Source organism: Equus caballus, chromosome 10, assembly GCF_041296265.1.
Source record: "Equus caballus isolate H_3958 breed thoroughbred chromosome 10, TB-T2T, whole genome shotgun sequence".
Taxonomy (NCBI): Eukaryota; Metazoa; Chordata; class Mammalia; order Perissodactyla; family Equidae; genus Equus; species Equus caballus.
Window position 1 is genome coordinate 17,614,380 of NC_091693.1, and position 17,112 is coordinate 17,631,491.

At 53.0% G+C, this 17,112-nt stretch overlaps 1 protein-coding gene across 1 annotated transcript; it reads right to left on the reverse strand.

Moving 5' to 3' along the window:
- Positions 1–67: 67 nt before the first annotated feature.
- On the reverse strand, positions 68–2,357 carry TMEM160 (transmembrane protein 160). The gene is made up of 3 exons (XM_023649976.2): positions 2,113–2,357; positions 917–1,009; positions 68–417 (listed from the first exon to the last, which is right to left on the reverse strand). Exons 1-3 carry the CDS (start codon positions 2,318–2,320, stop codon positions 152–154), a joined length of 567 nt encoding a protein of 188 aa, XP_023505744.1. The 5' UTR covers positions 2,321–2,357; the 3' UTR covers positions 68–151.
- Between the last annotated feature and the right edge of the window lie 14,755 nt (positions 2,358–17,112).

Consider the following 17,112-nt stretch of genomic DNA (forward strand, 5'->3'; position numbering starts at 1 on the left):
CCTAGCTCCATCCCCCTCCAGACCCAGCCTTCCCCAGGCAACAGGAACCACCACTTGGAATCCGGAGTGAGGCAAGGGTCAGGTTTTAATGTCCCGGTCCTGGGCCCCAGGCCACCCAGCGTCGGGCCGGTCCCCAGGGCCCTGCAGCTGCTCATTCTGGCGGGGGCCGGCCCGCCTCATCCGGACCCTCAGCAGCAGCCGTCCCGTCGTCCTCGGGCACCAGCTCCACGTCCAGCTCCAACTGGCCCATGTAGAGGCCAACGGCACAAGCCCAGAGCAGGCCGGCCGCCAGCACGGCCCCCACGCCCGCCGCCGCGCCGCCCAGCGACAGCTGCATGGGCCCCCGGAGCGCCGCCAGGCCCACCACGTAGGAGGCGCCGCCCCACACCACGCACAGGCCGCCCAGCAGGAAGAAGCCTGGGGGAGAGGACAGGGGCCATGTCAATGGGCCGGAAGGGACAGGACGGGAGGGCCTGGGGCCCAGGCTGGGGGCGGAGGTGGGGGAAAGGGTCAGGGAGCCAGATCGCAGGGACCGAGGGGGGTCAGCGGAGTCAGGGGTAGGACAGAACCGAGGTTGGGAGTCATGAGAAGGAATCAGGGGTGTCTAGACTTGGAGGTGGGGTCCAGGATCAGAGGAGGGGTGGGGGCGGGTCTGAGAGCACAGACACGGTTGGAGGAGCAGAGGCAGGGCCCGGCTGGGGGTGGGCCACCATGAGGGGCCGGGACTAGGACCCTCATCTTTGTTGAGAAGTCTGACTGGAGGGGGTGAAGACCCACAGCCATGCCCTGGGCCACCCACTCAGGTGGGGCCAGTGCCCCTGAGGTAGGGGTGGGGGTGGGGGGTGGAAGGTTGACACAAGTGAGGGTGGGGGTTCATACTTTCCCCCGTGGGGGAGGGAGGGGGGCCTGCACTCACCATAGGCGGCTTCCCGACCCATGTCACTCTGCATGAAGGAGATGACCCCAATGCCCGAGGCCAGGAGGCCATTGCGGAACCAGGAGAGGAAGGCTGGAGAGAGGGGGTGAGATGGGGGCGCAGAAGTCAGCATCAGCTCAAACCCTGTCCACAACCCCCTCCCCAGACGGTGAAACTGGGGGCTTCTCCTCCTGCCACCGCCCCATCCCACCCCAAATCCCCACCTCTTCCTGGCGGCCCCCCACATAACCCTAGGCCCGCAAACCCTCTCTCGCCTCCACCTCTGAGGCCCTCTCCCGAAACTCTGCAACAGCAAAGACTCCAGACTCTCTGGAATGGGGAGGAGAATCTAGGACCAAACTTGCAGAACCTAAGACCCCAAGAGGTCATCATGCTCAGCTCCTCCCTACGCGTGTAGCCCCACGGCCGCCGCCGCACCTCCCCTCAGACCCGGGGAAGCACTGTTCCCCTACCCCAGGCCTCTCTCCAGACTCCCCCTTCAGGTGTCCTCAAACGCCACCGTCTGCTACTGGGTATGTCCCTCCTTGATGTCATTCACATCCATTCAAGTCCCCGGTGTGGCGCTAACGGTCTAGGCGGGTTACAAGCCCCCCACCCCCACCCCTACCCCATCCCCATCCTCTCTCTAGAGACCCGTCCTCTCCCATCCAGAACCCGCCCCACGTGAGCCCCCGCCTCCTGCAGCCTGGATCTCCTCGCCGTCCAATCAGCCCCGAGCTTTCCTTCTATTGGTTGTTCTTCCTCCAATGGGGAACTTGCCCCTCTTCTGTGCGGATCCACACTCCCGCCTCATGCAGAGTGGTCTCCCCTTTAATACGAACTGGCCCCACCAAAGCGGACCCCCCTTGGAAGCCACTCCCTGGCCCTGAGCCCTCTTTGGCAGCCTCCCTCCTGCAGGCGACGCGACCGTCTAAGGCTGCCTGTCCCGGCCCGACCAACCTCTCCGATCCCCACTGCGCCCCGCCAAGCCGGCCCCCCGTCCCATCCGCAAGCCCTTCTCTGCGGACGCACTGCGCTCCTGCAGCCAGCGCTCCCCGCGCTCACACGGAAGCCCTTCTCCCCCTGAGCCCGGGCCCTGCGCCAGCACAAGCCCCACCCCCGCCCCCCGCGGCGCGGGCAGCTCGGCTCTCCCGGGCCCTCGCCCACGCGCGCCGACCCCAGCCCCGGCCCCAGACCTGTCTCGTGCGCCTTCCGGAGGAGCCAGGCGTCCGCGCGGTCCAGCTCGGACACGGCGGGCGGCGAGGCCGCTGCACGGGGGCCGTGGCCGGGGGCGAAGGACCCCCGGGCGCCCCCGCTCCGAGGCCGCGGAGGCGGCAGCAGCGCCCCCCGGAAGCGGAGTCGGGCCAGGCGGGCGGCCCGAGCCCACCACCAGCCTCCTCCCATGGTTCGCACTACGGCCGCCGCGCCCCGCCCCGCCCCACGGGCCGCCCGTAGGCTGAAGCACACGTCACTCAGGCGTAGCGGTTCACCCATTGGTTAGGTGCGCGCCACTCAAGCCCAGTGCGTACTGTCCATTGGTCAGAATAACAGTAATTCCCTCCTCTGTTATTTGTGCCGGTACTGAGCGTCTCCCCTTGCTTCTGCCGCTGGACTACGAATCCCAGCGCTCATTGCGCCAGGGGAAGGCCGGTCTTCAGAAGCTGGAGGCGCGATGTCTGCTGGAACTTGTAGTTTTTCTTTTTCTTTTCTTTTCTTTTTTTTTTTTAAAGATTGGCACCTGGGCTAACAACTGTTGCCAATCTTCTTCTTCTTCTTTTTTTTTTTTTCTGCTTTATCTCCCCAAACCCGCCCTGTACATAGTTGTATATCTTAGTTGCAGGTCCTTCTAGTTGTAGGATGTGGGACACCGCCTCAATGTGGCCTGACGAGCGGTGCCATGTCCGCACCCAAGATCTGAATCCTGGGCCGGCGCAGCGGAGCGCGCGAACTTAACCACTCGGCCATGGAGTCGGCCCCCGTAGTTTTTCTTAATAACTTTAATTCCAATGATCAAAAATCAAACCCAAAACAAAACTCAGGGTGCTTAATATACAACCTTTGCAAAATCTCAAAGAGCTCAGAGGAGGAAGAAAAACTCACCATTGATCCCACCAGTGAGCCGTTACTGATAGTATTTTGTTATAGTCCCATCATTTTTCTATGCAGATAAAATAAGATGCCGTTTGACAAACTAAATTTTTTCATATAACAATAAATCATGGACACTGACCAGTGGCATTGACCATTTTTCCACAGTATAATTTTTTATTTATTTTATTTATTTTGAACATGGTACCAGATACAAAAGGGTCTAATGAAAAGTAATTCCCATCCCTTCCCCCAGCCGGCCAGTTCCCGTCCCCCGTTCCACAGCGTCAAGTTTGACGGCTCATAATGATGCACAGTAAGGACGTCCCGAAAGTGATCCCAGCCCCTAGGTTGTTTCCAATTTTCCCTGCTATAAACAATTGTAGTTTCCTTTTGGGTCTAAGCTGATGTCCGAGTCGGGTGGGACCTGATCCCACTAGCAAACTTCAGTAGCCGGCTTCTGCCTCTGGGTCCACACACGGCTTTATACACATCCCCTTACCACGCTGTGTCATGATGATCTCTCTGCTTATCTGTCTATGCCATCATGCCATCAGCTTCCAAAGGACTGGGTCATTCATTGACACATCTCTATGTCCCCCCCACACACACACACACCCAGTATAGGCAGAAGACTTGGTAAATAATAATAGTATTTACCGATGGCTTTCTCTGTGCCAGGAATTGTCCTAGGCATATTATGTGCATACTGTCATGTATTCCTCGTTGTAACCCTAGCAGTTGAGGATTAGAATATGCCCTCTTTTATAGAGGAAATAAATGAGGCTCAGAGAATCAAGGCAGTAAAAGCTAATGTTTATTGAGCCCTAACCATGGGTCAGACACTGTACTCTTGCTTTACACGGATGGTCATTAAATCCAAAATTCCCCTATGTGATATGTGTCATCATTATCCCCAGTTTTACAAAGGAGAAAGAAAAGAGACGTTAAATTAGTTCCTCTAAATCACAGAGCTAATTAGACAAGTCCAATGCCATGTTACTAGCCACCGTGCCATGCAGCTTAAACTCATTCATTCAAGTATTTACTGACTGCTTGCTCTCTGACTGCATTATGCTACATATTTGGTACAAATCAGTACAGAAAACAGACAAAATTCTCTGCCCTGAACTTCCTCATTTCAATAAAGGGCATCCTCAAAAAACCTACAGCTAGCCTCATTCTTTTTTTTTTTTTTTTTTTAAAGATTTTATTTTTTTCCCCTTTTTCTCCCCAAAGCCCCCCGGTACATAGTTGTGTATTCTTCGTGCTGGGTTCTTCTAGTTGTGGCATGTGGGACGCTGCCTCAGCGTGGTTTGATGAGCAGTGCCATGTCCGCGCCCAGGATTCGAACCAACGAAACACTGGGCCGCCTGCAGCAGAGCGCGCGAACTTAACCACTCGGCCACGGGGCCAGCCCCAGCTAGCCTCATTCTTAGTGGTGAAGTATTGACCGCTTTCCCCCTAAGACTGGAAGCAAAGCAAGGATTTCCACTCTCACCACTTCTAACCAGTATTGTCTCAGAGGTCCTAGCTAGCACAATAAAGCAAGAAAAAGAAATAAAAGTCATTAAGATCAGATAGAAGAAGGAAAACTGTCCATATTTGCATGGAATGTGATTGTTCCAGTAGAAAATTCTAAGCAATCAAAATAACTACTAAAACTAATAAATAAATTTAGCAAGGAGGCAGGATACCAGATGGATATACAAAGACCAATTTTATGGTTATATACTAGGAGGAAACAATTGTGAAATGAGATTTAAAATAATTCCCTTTACAATAGCATCAAAAACAAAAATACTTAGGAATAAATTTTACAAAAGACGTGCAAGATTTCTTTACTAAAAATGACAAAATACTGCTGAGGCACATTAAAGAAGATCTCCATAAATGGAAATGTATACCATGTTCATGGATTGGAAAACACATTGCTCCCTTGGAGCTTACATTCTAGAGGGACAGGCAGAAAATAAGCAAGAAATATGCAAAATAAGTAAATTCTAGGGAACGTCCAGGGGACTAGAGGAGCCCAGAGAGGACACCTCACCCAGCCAGGATGTGGGGTCAGCAAGGGGGTGTCTGAGATGAAACCTGAACTATGAGTAGGGGTGAGTCAGGTAAAGAGGGTTCAAAGCCCCACAAAAAGAATCTGGGGCCCAAGAAATCTTGAGTGTAGGAGACTGAATATAAACAATAAAATAAACGCCAATTATTTACCGTCATGGGCTGCTTTCCTTGCTTACCTGTAAGCAGCTGTGACAATCATATTTTCTGAGATGCCCTAGAGTGTGTAGAGATCTTTTGAATCCAGAAAAGCATCTCTCTGCCCACTCTAACCCCAACCAGAGCCAGGCACTGATAATCTTGACTCTCCAGGATCAGTGTGTTTAGTCCCTGGGTCACTTTGAACTGTTGATCCTGTGCACTAGGGAGCTATGGAGGGTTTATGAGGGGTAGGCAATGTTCAACTTCTCTGTTAAGAAGGTCACTCTGCCTCCCTCTGGAGGATGGGTTATATCAGGGAGAGACAGGAAACTTGCAAAAGGATGGGTGACCCCGTCAACAGCTCTCTATTTCTCTCCATTCCTCCCCTAATCCAAACCCTGGTTATCTTTTCAGCGGGACAGCTGAAACCAGCCCGCGGATTGGCCTCCTGACCCCCTAACATCGGTTCTCCCTTTATTAATTCAGTAAATATTTATTGAATATCTACAGTGGACCAAACTCTGAGACGCTAAGGATACAGCAGTGAACAAAACAAAGAAAATGATGTATTCCAGTGCCTGTGGACATGACGCTATTGGAGGAGGGGGACAAAGGAATAATTAATGTAATTTCAGGCAGCATAAAATCCCATGAAGAGATTCAATCAAGGCAATGAGGTGGAAGGATAAGAGAGTGTGGCAGCCAACCTCTAAGGTGACCCCAGCAGTCTTCACACTTTGTGAGGGCTCCTCCCACATCCCGTCATGACTGGTCTGTGTGACCAATAGAATATTGTGGAAGTGGCAGAGGGTGACTTCCAAGCCTGGGTCATAAGGACATTAGGACTTCTGCCTTGGTCTCTTGGATCCCCTTCTCTGTGGGAAGCCGGCTGCCACGTTGGCAGGACACTCAAGCGGCCTTGTGGAGAGGTCCACCCGGAGAGGAACTGAGGCCCCCGGCCAACAGCCAGCGCCTTTCCGGGCCACACGAGTGAAGGTCCTTGGATGTGGGCCCTCCGGCCCCTGTCAGGTCTTCAGATGACTGCAGCCCCCGCCCAGACCTCAGGAGAGATCCCGAGCCAGAACCACCCAGAACCACCAGCTAAACTGCTCCCATGGGATTCTTAACCCAGAGAAACTACGTGCGATAACACGTGTTTATTGTCTTAAGCCGCTAGGTTTTGAGAATGTGTGAATAGCAATCTGAGTGACAAGAGGCAGTCAGCCGTGGGGGGGGGGGGGGGGGGTGGGAGGGCTCCGGGAAGAGAGGATAGCAGGTACAAAGGCCCTGAGACTGGAGTGCGCTTGACACGCTGGAGGAACCACCAGGAGGCCAGCGTGGTTGGAGCAGAGCGAGCGATGGGGAGAGTGGGAGGAGAGGAAGGCCCCCAGGAGGGGAGAGGCGGGGGCGTGTTTGGGGTCTTGTGGGCCGCAGTGATGGACTCACACCCACTGTAAGTGTGATGGGAGCCGGTGGGAGAGCAGCACGGTCTGACTGAGTGCTGACTCCTCGGTGGAAAACGGACTTAGCAGCCAGAGGATGTTGTCAACCAGCGTCTAGTGACGGCCCCCCCGCCGAACCCCTTCCCTGGCCCGGGCCCCCCTTGACGTCCGCTCCTTCATCTCCTGCTGGGAAGAGCTCGGACTTTGTGGAGCGGGAGGTGGAGGTGGGTTGGAGGGGGTTAAACGTGGGGAGGGAATTCGGACGGACGTACCAGACGGCCTGCCTGCTGGCAACGAATGCTGAGCATTAAATGGGATTAAACGGGAACTGAAAACATTCGAGACACATTTTTCGCATTCTTGGCTGGTCAAATGGTTTAGGCTGCTGAGAGAGGAGGGAAAAAGAACCCGAATGCCAGAAAGGGTCAGGGCAGAGAAAACAAATCCCTCTTAAAGAGGCAGATCTTAACACCAACCGGTTGTGTCTGCACGTGATTAGATCAGGGGCTCTAATACGAATGTCTGGGAGCTTTAAAAAAATGTTAATGCTCCAGCCCCCACCCCAGACCAGTGCAGTCAGTATCTGGGGACGGGAGGGAGGAACCCGGCATTGACATTCTTTGACAATCAATATATTTTCATTCACCACAAAAAAGAGGCAATAATTAATGTGACGTGATGGAGGTGTCAGCCAGTGTTTCGGTGGTAATCATATTGCAATATATAATTGTGTACATATACGTATAGATATCAATGTGTATCAAATCTTCATGCTGTACACCTTAAACTTACACAATGTTATACGTCAAGTATATCTCAATCAAAAAAATTTTTTGAATACTTTTCTTTTTTTTTTTTTTTTGCTGAGGAAGATTGTTGCTGAAATAATATCTGTGCCCATCTTCCTCTATTTTGTATGTGGGATGCCACCACAGCATGGCTTGTACACAGCAGTGTGTAGACCCACGCCCAGGATCCAAACCAGTGAAACCCAGGCCGTCAAAGTGGAAAGAGTGAACTTTAACCACTACACCACTGGGCCAGTCCCTGAAAAAATATATTTTTATCAGGAGTTGACCAGATGTCACTGACTATTCCAGCAACTTCAGACCCAACAATGAACCAGAGAAATAAATGATTGGCTTTTGTGTCAGAACTTTTTAAAATTTTTTTGCTGAGGAAGATTCACCCTCTGCTAACATCTGTGCTGATGTTCCTGTTCCCCCCACCCCTACCTCAGGCCATAATCGTATTTCAAATTTTCCATTTTATTTATTTATTTAAAGATTGGCACCTGAGCCAACAACTGTTGCCAATCTTCTTCTTTTATCTTTTTGCTTTTTCTTCCCAAATCCCCCCAGTACATAGTTGTATATTTTAGTTGTGGGTCCTTCTAGTTGTGGCATGTGGGACGCTGCCTCAACATGGCCTGATGAGCGGTGCCATGTCTGCGCCCAGGATCTGAACCTGCAAACCCTGGGCCACCGAAGTGGAGCACACGAACTTAACCGCTCCACCATGCGGCAGCCCCTAATTTTATGTTTTAAAGAAGAAACTTCCAGGGCCGGCCTGGTGGCATAGCGGTTAAGTGCACACGTTCTGCTTCAGCGGCCCGGGGTTCACCGGTTCACATCCTGGGTGTAGACATGGCACCACTTGGCAAGCCATGCTGTGGCAGGCGTCCCACATAGAAAGTAGAGGAAGATGAGCACGGATGTTAGCTCAGGGCCAGTCTTCCTCAGCAAAAAGAGGAAGACTAACAGCAAATGTTAGCTCAGGGCTAATCTTCCTCAAAAATAAAAAGAAAGAAAGAAACTTCCAGAGCTGGCCCGGTGGCACAGCAGTTAAGTGCGCATGTTCCGCTTTCGTGGCCCAGGGTTTGCCAGTTCGAATCCCGGGTGCAGAGCACAGTGATGTATTTTTACTCCTTCGGTACATTAATGTGGGGAATTACGTGGATAGACATTTTTCACTCTGTGTGTGTCCTGAGATCTGACACCTACATAAACAAGAAGGCACAGCCTGATAATCGACTCTAAAGCGAGCACAGCATTGGCACGTGGTAAAAATTCCCAAGGCAATTCTGACAGGCCAGGCTGGAAGTGGGTGGATTATAGGAGCGAGAAAGCGTGGTCGTTGGGAGGTGAGAACCATGAAGCCAGAGAAAGAGGGAAAGAGTCGGGGGCCATGGCAGGGCTGGCCGCCCCGAGCACCCTGGGTGAGCTCTGCGGAGGCGCCCAGGTTCTGAGCCGCTGGCTGTGTCCGGCCTGCACTCGGCTGCATGAGTCCTGGTGGGAAGCGGGAGGGTCAGAGGTCAGAGGTCTGCTCACCCCGTCACCCCGGCACCCAGGTTGGACGGGCGCCTCCGCCTCCTCAACCTGGATGTGGCCTTCCCTGAGGCCCCCTGACAAGGGCTCCTGCCCCCTGGTCCCCGTGGGGCCGGCCCATTTTCTAAACCTTGTTCTCCAGGCTCCCCCTCAAATTTCTGAGCCAGAATTAGAGTCTATTGTTTGTTTCCAGGCTTCTTCTCTTGTAACAGGTCGCCTGACCCTGGGGAGGGTCTGCAGTGAGAAGGTGGGACCATCAGGAGGAGCCATCGGGAGGAGGAGACGACACATTCTCTCCAGGCCCTGCCCACAGTATATTCTTCCTCACCTTCCTGAGGACCCAGAGGAGCAGGGTCCCTCCAGGTAGACACAGCCCCATGTGAGGGCACAGGGCTTGCCGAGCCTAACAGAAGCCGGATTTCTATCCACACTTGCCCACGTGATTGCTTTTGAGCAGTCTACAACCTTTCCAACTGTACATGGCATCCCTGTTAATGCTGACTAATTCAAACAGAAAATTAGCTTACTGGAAAGATATTGGGAAGTCTTCAGAGTCGCAGGAAGGCTGGAGAATCAAGGAAGACCACAGCTCAAATCCCCTTTCCGGAGCTAACCAGTCCACCACTAAGCTGTATGTCTGACCCAGCACCACCCAGACAGACTCCCCTCTCTCTGTTCCTGCTTCTCAGCGCTGCCATCAAATTCCCGCAGGGAAGCATCTGATTGGCCAAGCCCAGCTCACATGCCAGGGGCGTGGGAAAGTAAAGATGTGGTTGTCAGTGTTTGAAGTGGGAGCCAAGTCTCCTTCAGGGCCAAGGCTGCCCAGACGAGGAATTCCCCTAAACATGGGGAGGCTGCAGGATGTCCTGGATTAAACGAGACGACGCTCGATTTGTCGGTTCAATAGTAAATCTAGCCGAACACTTGCCTGCTATTTTTTTGGCTGAACTTGAGGAGGAGTTGTGGGCCAGCACCGTCTTGGGGTTTGATGGAGACACCTGAACTCATCCGATTCCAGCATCCTGCCCGGGGCACCAGGTTGTTATGGTAATCCAAGTGACAGGGGCCACCCCCGTGGCATAGCGGTTAAGTTTGCGCACTCCACTTTGGCGGCCCGGAGTTTGCCAGTTTGTATTCTGGGTGTGGATCTAGCACCGTTCATCAAGCCGAGCTGTGGCGGCATCCCACGCAGAAGAACTAGAAGGACCTACAACTAGGATATACAACTATATGCTGGGGCTTTGGGGAGAAAAAAAAAAAGAGGAAGATTGGCAACACATGTTGGCTCAGGGCCAATCTTCCTCACCAAAAAAAGAAAAATTACACATTTATTTTGGAGGATATTTTCAAAGGGTGTGGCAACAATTCCTAAAATGCTGGGAGTTTGACAAGGCCACTTCATTCAGATTATGCTTCCAAGGACAGAGTTCTATTAAGAAACCAGACAATGGGCCAGTCCTGGTGGCCTAGTGGTTAAGTTCAGTGAGCTCCACTTCGGCAGCCTGGGTTTGGCTCTCAGGCACACACCTACCCCACTCATCTGTCAGCAGCCATGTTGTGGCAGCGACCCGCATACAAAAAGAGGAAGATTGGCAGCAGATGTTAGCTCAGGGCAAATCTTCCTCAGCAAAAAAAAAAAAGAAAGAAAGAAAAAAGGAAGGAAATAGGACAAGTTGACAACTTTTCTGACTATTGACACGTGACTACACACAGCACAAGAGACAAGATGGAAAGCTCAACGAGGCTTCTCAGATGAACATTTTATCCCATCAGATCCTTGGAACGAGTTTGCGACCCACACGGACATCCGGCTTCCGTCTCTGTGGCGAGGAGGGAGGCAGTGGCTTCCTCCGGTCCCGATATCCTTCGTGCTACTTCTGGAGACGGGGCCTTCTCGGACCAGGCTCTGGAATTTCGTCAACCTTGAATAGGAGCCGTCTGAGCGCCAGTCAGCCTTACATCCTCCCCACGTCCACGCAGTCTCTCCTTGTAGAAACGACTTCAAGGACACGCTCCAGAAAGTGAAGGGGAGAAGCCAGGGAAGAGGAGGGCTCATGGATGAGAACAGGGTCTCCTGGGACAATAATCTGAATATCTTGGCTTGGGGCATGCTGGGTACTATTTTCTGCCTCCTGCTTTTTCAGGGAATGGGAGATTTCCAAGAGATTTTACCATGAAGATTGCTTTCATAACTGGGGGGGAAGAAAAGAAACGTCATTTGGGTTTTTTCCCCCAGCCTTACTGAGACGTCCTTGACATAGAACATTGTGGAAGGTGGAGACGGAGACGGACACTGCGAGGACTCCATGTCGGTCCATATTGTGACGTGATGACGGTGGCAACCTCGGTTACCACCCGCCGCCTCACGTGGTCGCTGTTTTTGGTGTGTGTGCGGTGAAAACATTTAAGATCCACTCTGGAAGCAGCTCCCAGGTCTATGATAGAGTGTTGTTGACTCGAGTCCCCGTGCGTTCGATGCCAGAACTTCTTCATCTTATGACTTACAGACCTTCTGCCCACTTTTGGTGACCAAGCCGTGGAGTAAGGGGCACAAGGAGATGAAATGGACAGGCGCAAAAGGCTCTAGATGGGGCCCTGTTTCCCCTGCCCCTCTGACCCCCACCTACCCCTCACCTCCCCCTTCTGAGACCTCACATCTACCCCCTCAGGCCGCCAGCCCCTCCCTCCCTCTGTGACTCTTGGGGGGTCCCTTCACACAGTCTCCTCCTTTCCCTCCCTCTTCCCTGGCCCCCAGACCACGCAAGGATCAAGACTATCCTTTAGTTTCTCCACGTATCTGAAAATTATCCTACTCTACTGATTTGGTTAGAACAAGACAATTTTCTGCCACCTGCTAGAAAATCGTCATCATCAGTCTATAAAGCTGCAATGATTACGATGTGAATGGCACCCCTTTAGGCGTGATGTCCTTGTGCAGTGTGAAACCTGCACAACCATACAGGGCAACCCTGTGTCCTCTACACCTGGCAGGAGCCCGGAGAGCGGGGTCTTTCCTGGACACTCATCCATCCACTCCCCTCTCCAGGCTCTCTTGGGTGCCTCTCCCACAAGATGTGGTGGGTGGGCTTAGCATTTACATGACGGCTGGCTTGGAGCTGGCTATTGGTCTTAGCATGGTCTTTCATGAAGACACATCGGATTGTCCTTGAGGTGCAGGAGAAGCAACAGTCTGGATAAAGCGAGTTTGTGGGAAAGGAAAGGGGGATTCGGAGCCCCCTCCAGGGAAAGGCTCAGAGCCCGCTCTTCAGATTCCCGGGGCTCCCTGGGGACGTGGGAGGTGCCCAGGCAGAGGCAGGGCTTGCCGGGAAGGGGTCTGCTCCCCTGCCTTCTCCTCTCCCAGCTCATCCCACGTCCTCCTCGCAGACGCCCCTTGACAGTCGGGCTGTGACTCTGAGGACACCACGGGGCAGGGCTGGGGCCCCTCCGAGTGTGAGAAGCCACGAGTAGAAGCTTCCTAGAGCCGCTCGCAGCCAGCAGCCGCCTGGGGCTCGAAAGGCACAGGCCAGGCGTCTCAGGCCCACCCTCACCGCCCTCCCGACCTCCTCGGGCTCGAGGCCTGCAAACTGCGCTTCTCCGTCCCCTCGCCAGCTGGTTTCCTCCTAGTTTCCGGCAGTCGGTAGGCAGTGGGAGCAAGACGACTTTCCCCACCGGCTTCTGGTGGCACCCTGAGGGAGGGTCGCCAAGTTCAGGCTCCGGGGGTCCTGCTCAGGAGCCTGGTTCCTACTTCAGTGGCACAGCAATCTCTGGGCGACCCCATCTTCCTCTTGTGACTCTGGTTCTGAGATTCCTTTTTTCTTTTTTTTTGTTTTTTGGTGAGGAAGATTAGCCCTGAGCTAACACCTGTTGCCAAGCATCCTCTCTTCTTCTTCTTTTTATTTTGTTTGTTGTGGAAGACTAGCCCTGAGCTGATGTCCGTGCCCATCTTCCTCTACTTTATACGTGGGACGCCTACCACAGCATGGCATGCCAAGGGGTGCCCTCTCCACATCCAGGATCCGAACCAGTGAACCCCGGGCCGCCAAAGCAGAACGTGCGACCTTAACCACTGCGCCACCGGGCCGGCCCCCAGTGTGAGTTTTGATAATTTGCTAGAAGGACTTACGGAATTCGCCCAAAGCCATTGCCCTCCCGGTCGCTCCTTGTTACAGGACGGGGTCCAGATTACCACCGGCAAGGCGAGAGGTGCTCAGGCGGGCGCCGGGGGCCCTGAAGACCTCAAGGTTCCAGCCGTCCTCTCCCTGCGGGGCCGTGGGCAGAGCTGACATCTCCCAGCAACGATGTGTGACAACATGCATGGAGTGCAGCCGACCAGGGGCGCTCCCCCAGCCCCGGGGCCCAGAGTCTTTACTGGGGGGTCAGTCACATCAACCTGATTGGCTGTCTACGTGGGTGGCCTCAGTCTCCAGCCCTTCCAGAGGTCAGTGGATGTCATGTGACCCAAAGCCCCCACTCCAAGGCACATTGTTACTCTCCGGCTGGCCCAAGGCCTCCAGGGGAACCAAGACGCTCTTATCAGGCTGGACGCTCCACGGGCTCAGTTACGTCCCAGGAGCCGGGGGCAACGGCCGCCCTCCCTTTGGGAAGGGCTAAATTCCTTCCTTCACAGAGGATCATGTGCCCGAGGATGATTCCCCCGGGGGACTGGTCACCCCCCCTTCAATGGCCTTCCTTCCTCAGAGTGAAGCTGGGCCAGAGGGACCTAGGATGGCCACCTCCACTCTCTGCTCAGGACATCCCAAGCCTGAACCATTGGTCCTGACCAGATGGGAAATTTTAGAGATGGGGCCAGCCCTGTGGCTTCCCAGGAGGCTCCATTAGGGCTAGGATTTCTTTTTCTTTTTCTTTTTTTTTTTTTTTTTTTTTGGTGAGGAAGATTGGCCCTGAGCTAACATCTGTGCCAGTCTTCCTCTGTTTTGTATGCGGGATGCCACCACAGCATGGCTTGATGAGCAGTGTGTAGGTCCACATCTAGGATCTAAACCCGCAGACCCTGGGCCACTGAAGCAGAGTGCATGAACTTAAATGCTATGCCACCTGGCTGGCTGCTTGGAATATTCTAATGGGTGGCGCCAGCTGAGAGAATAAGACACAGAGACTGAGGTGTCACAGAACTTAACGTCACAAGAACAGCCTGAAAGCAAGGGAGAGGGAAGGGAGCAGGGAGCCGACAAGAAACACCTCAAGTTGACATATTTCAAGAGACATGGTGTAACTACCAGAAGAAATAAGAAAGAATGTGTAAAAAAATAACAAACGTTGGAGAGGTTGTGGAGAAAAGGGAACCCTCATCCACTGCTGGTGGGAATGCAAACTGGTGCAGCCACTGTGGAAACCAGTTTGGAGATTCCTCAAAATATTAAAAATAGAAATACTGTATGACCCCGCCATCCCACTACTGGGTATCTATCCAGAGAGCTTGAAGTCAGCAATTCAAAGAGTCCCATGCACCCCTATGTTCATCACAGCATTATTTACAACAGCCAAGGCGTGGAAGCAACCCAAGTGCCCATCAACAGATGAATGGATAAAGAAGATGAGGTATATATACACAATGGAATACTACTCAGCCATAAAAAAGGATAAAATCATCCCATTTGCAACAACATGGATGGACCTTGAGGGTATCATGTTAAGTGAAATAAGCCAGACAGAGAAGGACAAACTCTGTATGACTCCACTCATATGTGGAAGTTAAACACATGGACAAAGAGAACAGATTAGTGGTTAGCAGGGGAAAGCCGGGGTGGGCACAAAGGGTGGAGGAGTGCACCTAGACAGGACTGACAAGTAATAATGTACAACTGAAATTTCACAAGGTTGTAAACTATCACAACCTCAATAAAAACAAATCTAAAAAAAAAGAAAGAATGTGTAGAAGCCTTTTGCTTTTCAAATAGACTATGGGGGAGCCAGCGGGATGGGGCAGGGTGGGTGCTATGACTGAGTTGTCCCCCCCGGTTTCCTACATCGAAGCCCCAATCCTCAGTGTATCCAGAGAGGGGCCTTTAAAGAAGTAATCAACATTAAAGGAGGTCATAGGGTGGGGCCCGGATCCCATAGGATTAGCGTTTTCAGAAGAGACACCAGGTGGCTCTCTCCCCTCCATCCCTGGTCCTCCCCCCCGCCGCGCTCACTCATTGGCTGGAGCAGCCTGGGGGGCGTGGCCTCCGCGCCCACCCGGCGGTGGATTTCAGGGCGCAGGCGCGGAGGCCTCGGGAGGATGATGCTCCCCGCAGTGGGAGGTCTACGAGGGACACCCTCTCCAGGCCGCCAGGCTTCCTCAGCTGGCAACACGGCCCCCGGCGAGGCCTCTCCAACAGTGAGGGATGCCCGGGAGAGCTGGCGAGGGCCGATGGGGAGACGTTAGCGCTGGTCTGCAAGCGGCGCCAGCTCGCCGCCTCCTGGCCACGCGGTAGAATTGCACCTCCCCACCCCTTCGAGCTCGGCCGGCCCTGTGACTCGCTTTAGCTAAGCAAACACAGCCCAAGTGAAGTCCGTGGCTTTCGGAAGGAAGCATTTAGGAGAGCTAGTGGGCTCTTCTCCACCTGCCCTCACCGCCGCTAAGTCGGTCCAGGGACGGGGCCTCAGTCAGCCTGGGTCCCTCAGTGACGGATGGGCAGAACCCCCCGCGGACCCGTGAACGAGCCACTGAGATTTGGGAGCGTGTTTCTCTGCAGCATCACCTCGCCCATCCTTACTGACACAATTGACAGTCTCCAAATCTTAGCTGTTTCATAGTATTGCTAAGAGATCCTCGCCAGGCTCAAGGCGTGGCGAATGCTGTTTTGAGGGAAAGCAGCTCATGGCCCCCTGGGTGGGTCTTTTGCAAACATCCGGGAAGTGTTCCCAGGGGTATTATTTAAGGGTCGTGTCTGAGCTTGGCGTGGAAGCTCGCTTATGGGTAAGGGATGACCCACTGATTGTCAGGAAAATGACTTCTAAGAGACTTCCAGAAGATTCGATTGCTAGGTGAGAAATATCTTATTAGTAACAATTGTGGCACACACATTCGAGGACCACCTTCCGAGGAAGTCATCGCAGCCTTCTCTGTCCCCATCCCCAGAATCCACTGAAAGAGCAGGGTAGGGGGTGAATGGTGGTCCCCAAATGTATTTGTGCACGTCCTAACCCCCCCAAGCTGTGAATATGGCCATATTTGGAAAAGGGGTCTTTTCAACTGTAATGCTTAATAATGAATGGGTTGGGGTTCTTTTTGGGGTGATGAAAACCTTTCGGAACTAGACAGAGGTGATGGTTGCACAACATTGTGAATGGACTACATGGTACGGAACTGTTCGTTTTAAAATGGTTAATTTTATGTCATGTGAGTTTCACCTCAATTAAATATATTAATATTAAATATATTCTAAACAGATATGCTAAAATAAAGGGCTGGCAAAGATGTAGAGCAAATGGAACTCTCCGGCACAGCTGGTGGGAATGTAAGGGGATGTAAAATGATACAACCAATTTGGAAGACCATTTGGCAGTTGTTTTTTCTTTTTTTCTTTTTGAGGAAGATTAGCCCTGAGCTAACTGCTGCCAATTTTCCTCTTTTTTGCTGAGGAAGACTGGCCCTGAGCTAACATCCATGCCCATCTTCCTCTACTTTATACATGGGATGCCTACCACAGCATGGCTTGCCAAGGGGTACCATGTCCGCACCCAGGATCCAAACCGGCGAACCCTGGGCCACCAAAGCAGAACGTGCAGAGGTAACCACTGCACCACAGGGCCAGCCCTGGCAGTTTCTTATAAGCTAACACTCCTCTGCCCTATGATCTAGCAATTTCACTCCCTGGTATTTACCCCAGAGAACATCTGTGTTCACACTGCCACCTACACACAAATATGTATAGCAGCTTCATTCATAATACCCTGAAGTGGAGATGGCACAAACGTCCCTCAGCAGGCATGTGAACGACGTCTGTGGTTCATCCGGCCGCTGGAGCGCCACACGCGGTGAGAGGCATGAACTGCTGGTACCTGCGCCGGCATGCGTGCAGAAGTCATTTGAGAAGGAAACGATCAGGAGTGGTTGCCAGGGGTGGGCGAGGGCAGGGACTGACCAGGAAGGGGGACACCCGGGAACCTTCTGTTCTCTATGTTG

What these genes read in the sequence shown, in the direction of transcription:
- TMEM160 (XM_023649976.2), bottom strand. Translation starts at nt 2,320, where the DNA reads ATGGGAGGAGGCTGGTGGTGGGCTCGGGCCGCCCGCCTGGCCCGACTC. An exon ending in CCGGAAGGCGCACGAGACAG is followed by an intron (nt 1,010 to 2,112) that starts GTCTGGGGCCGG and finishes CCCTCTCTCCAG; the next exon opens with CCTTCCTCTCCTGGTTCCGC. An exon ending in GGGTCGGGAAGCCGCCTATG is followed by an intron (nt 418 to 916) that starts GTGAGTGCAGGC and finishes CCTCTCCCCCAG; the next exon opens with GCTTCTTCCTGCTGGGCGGC.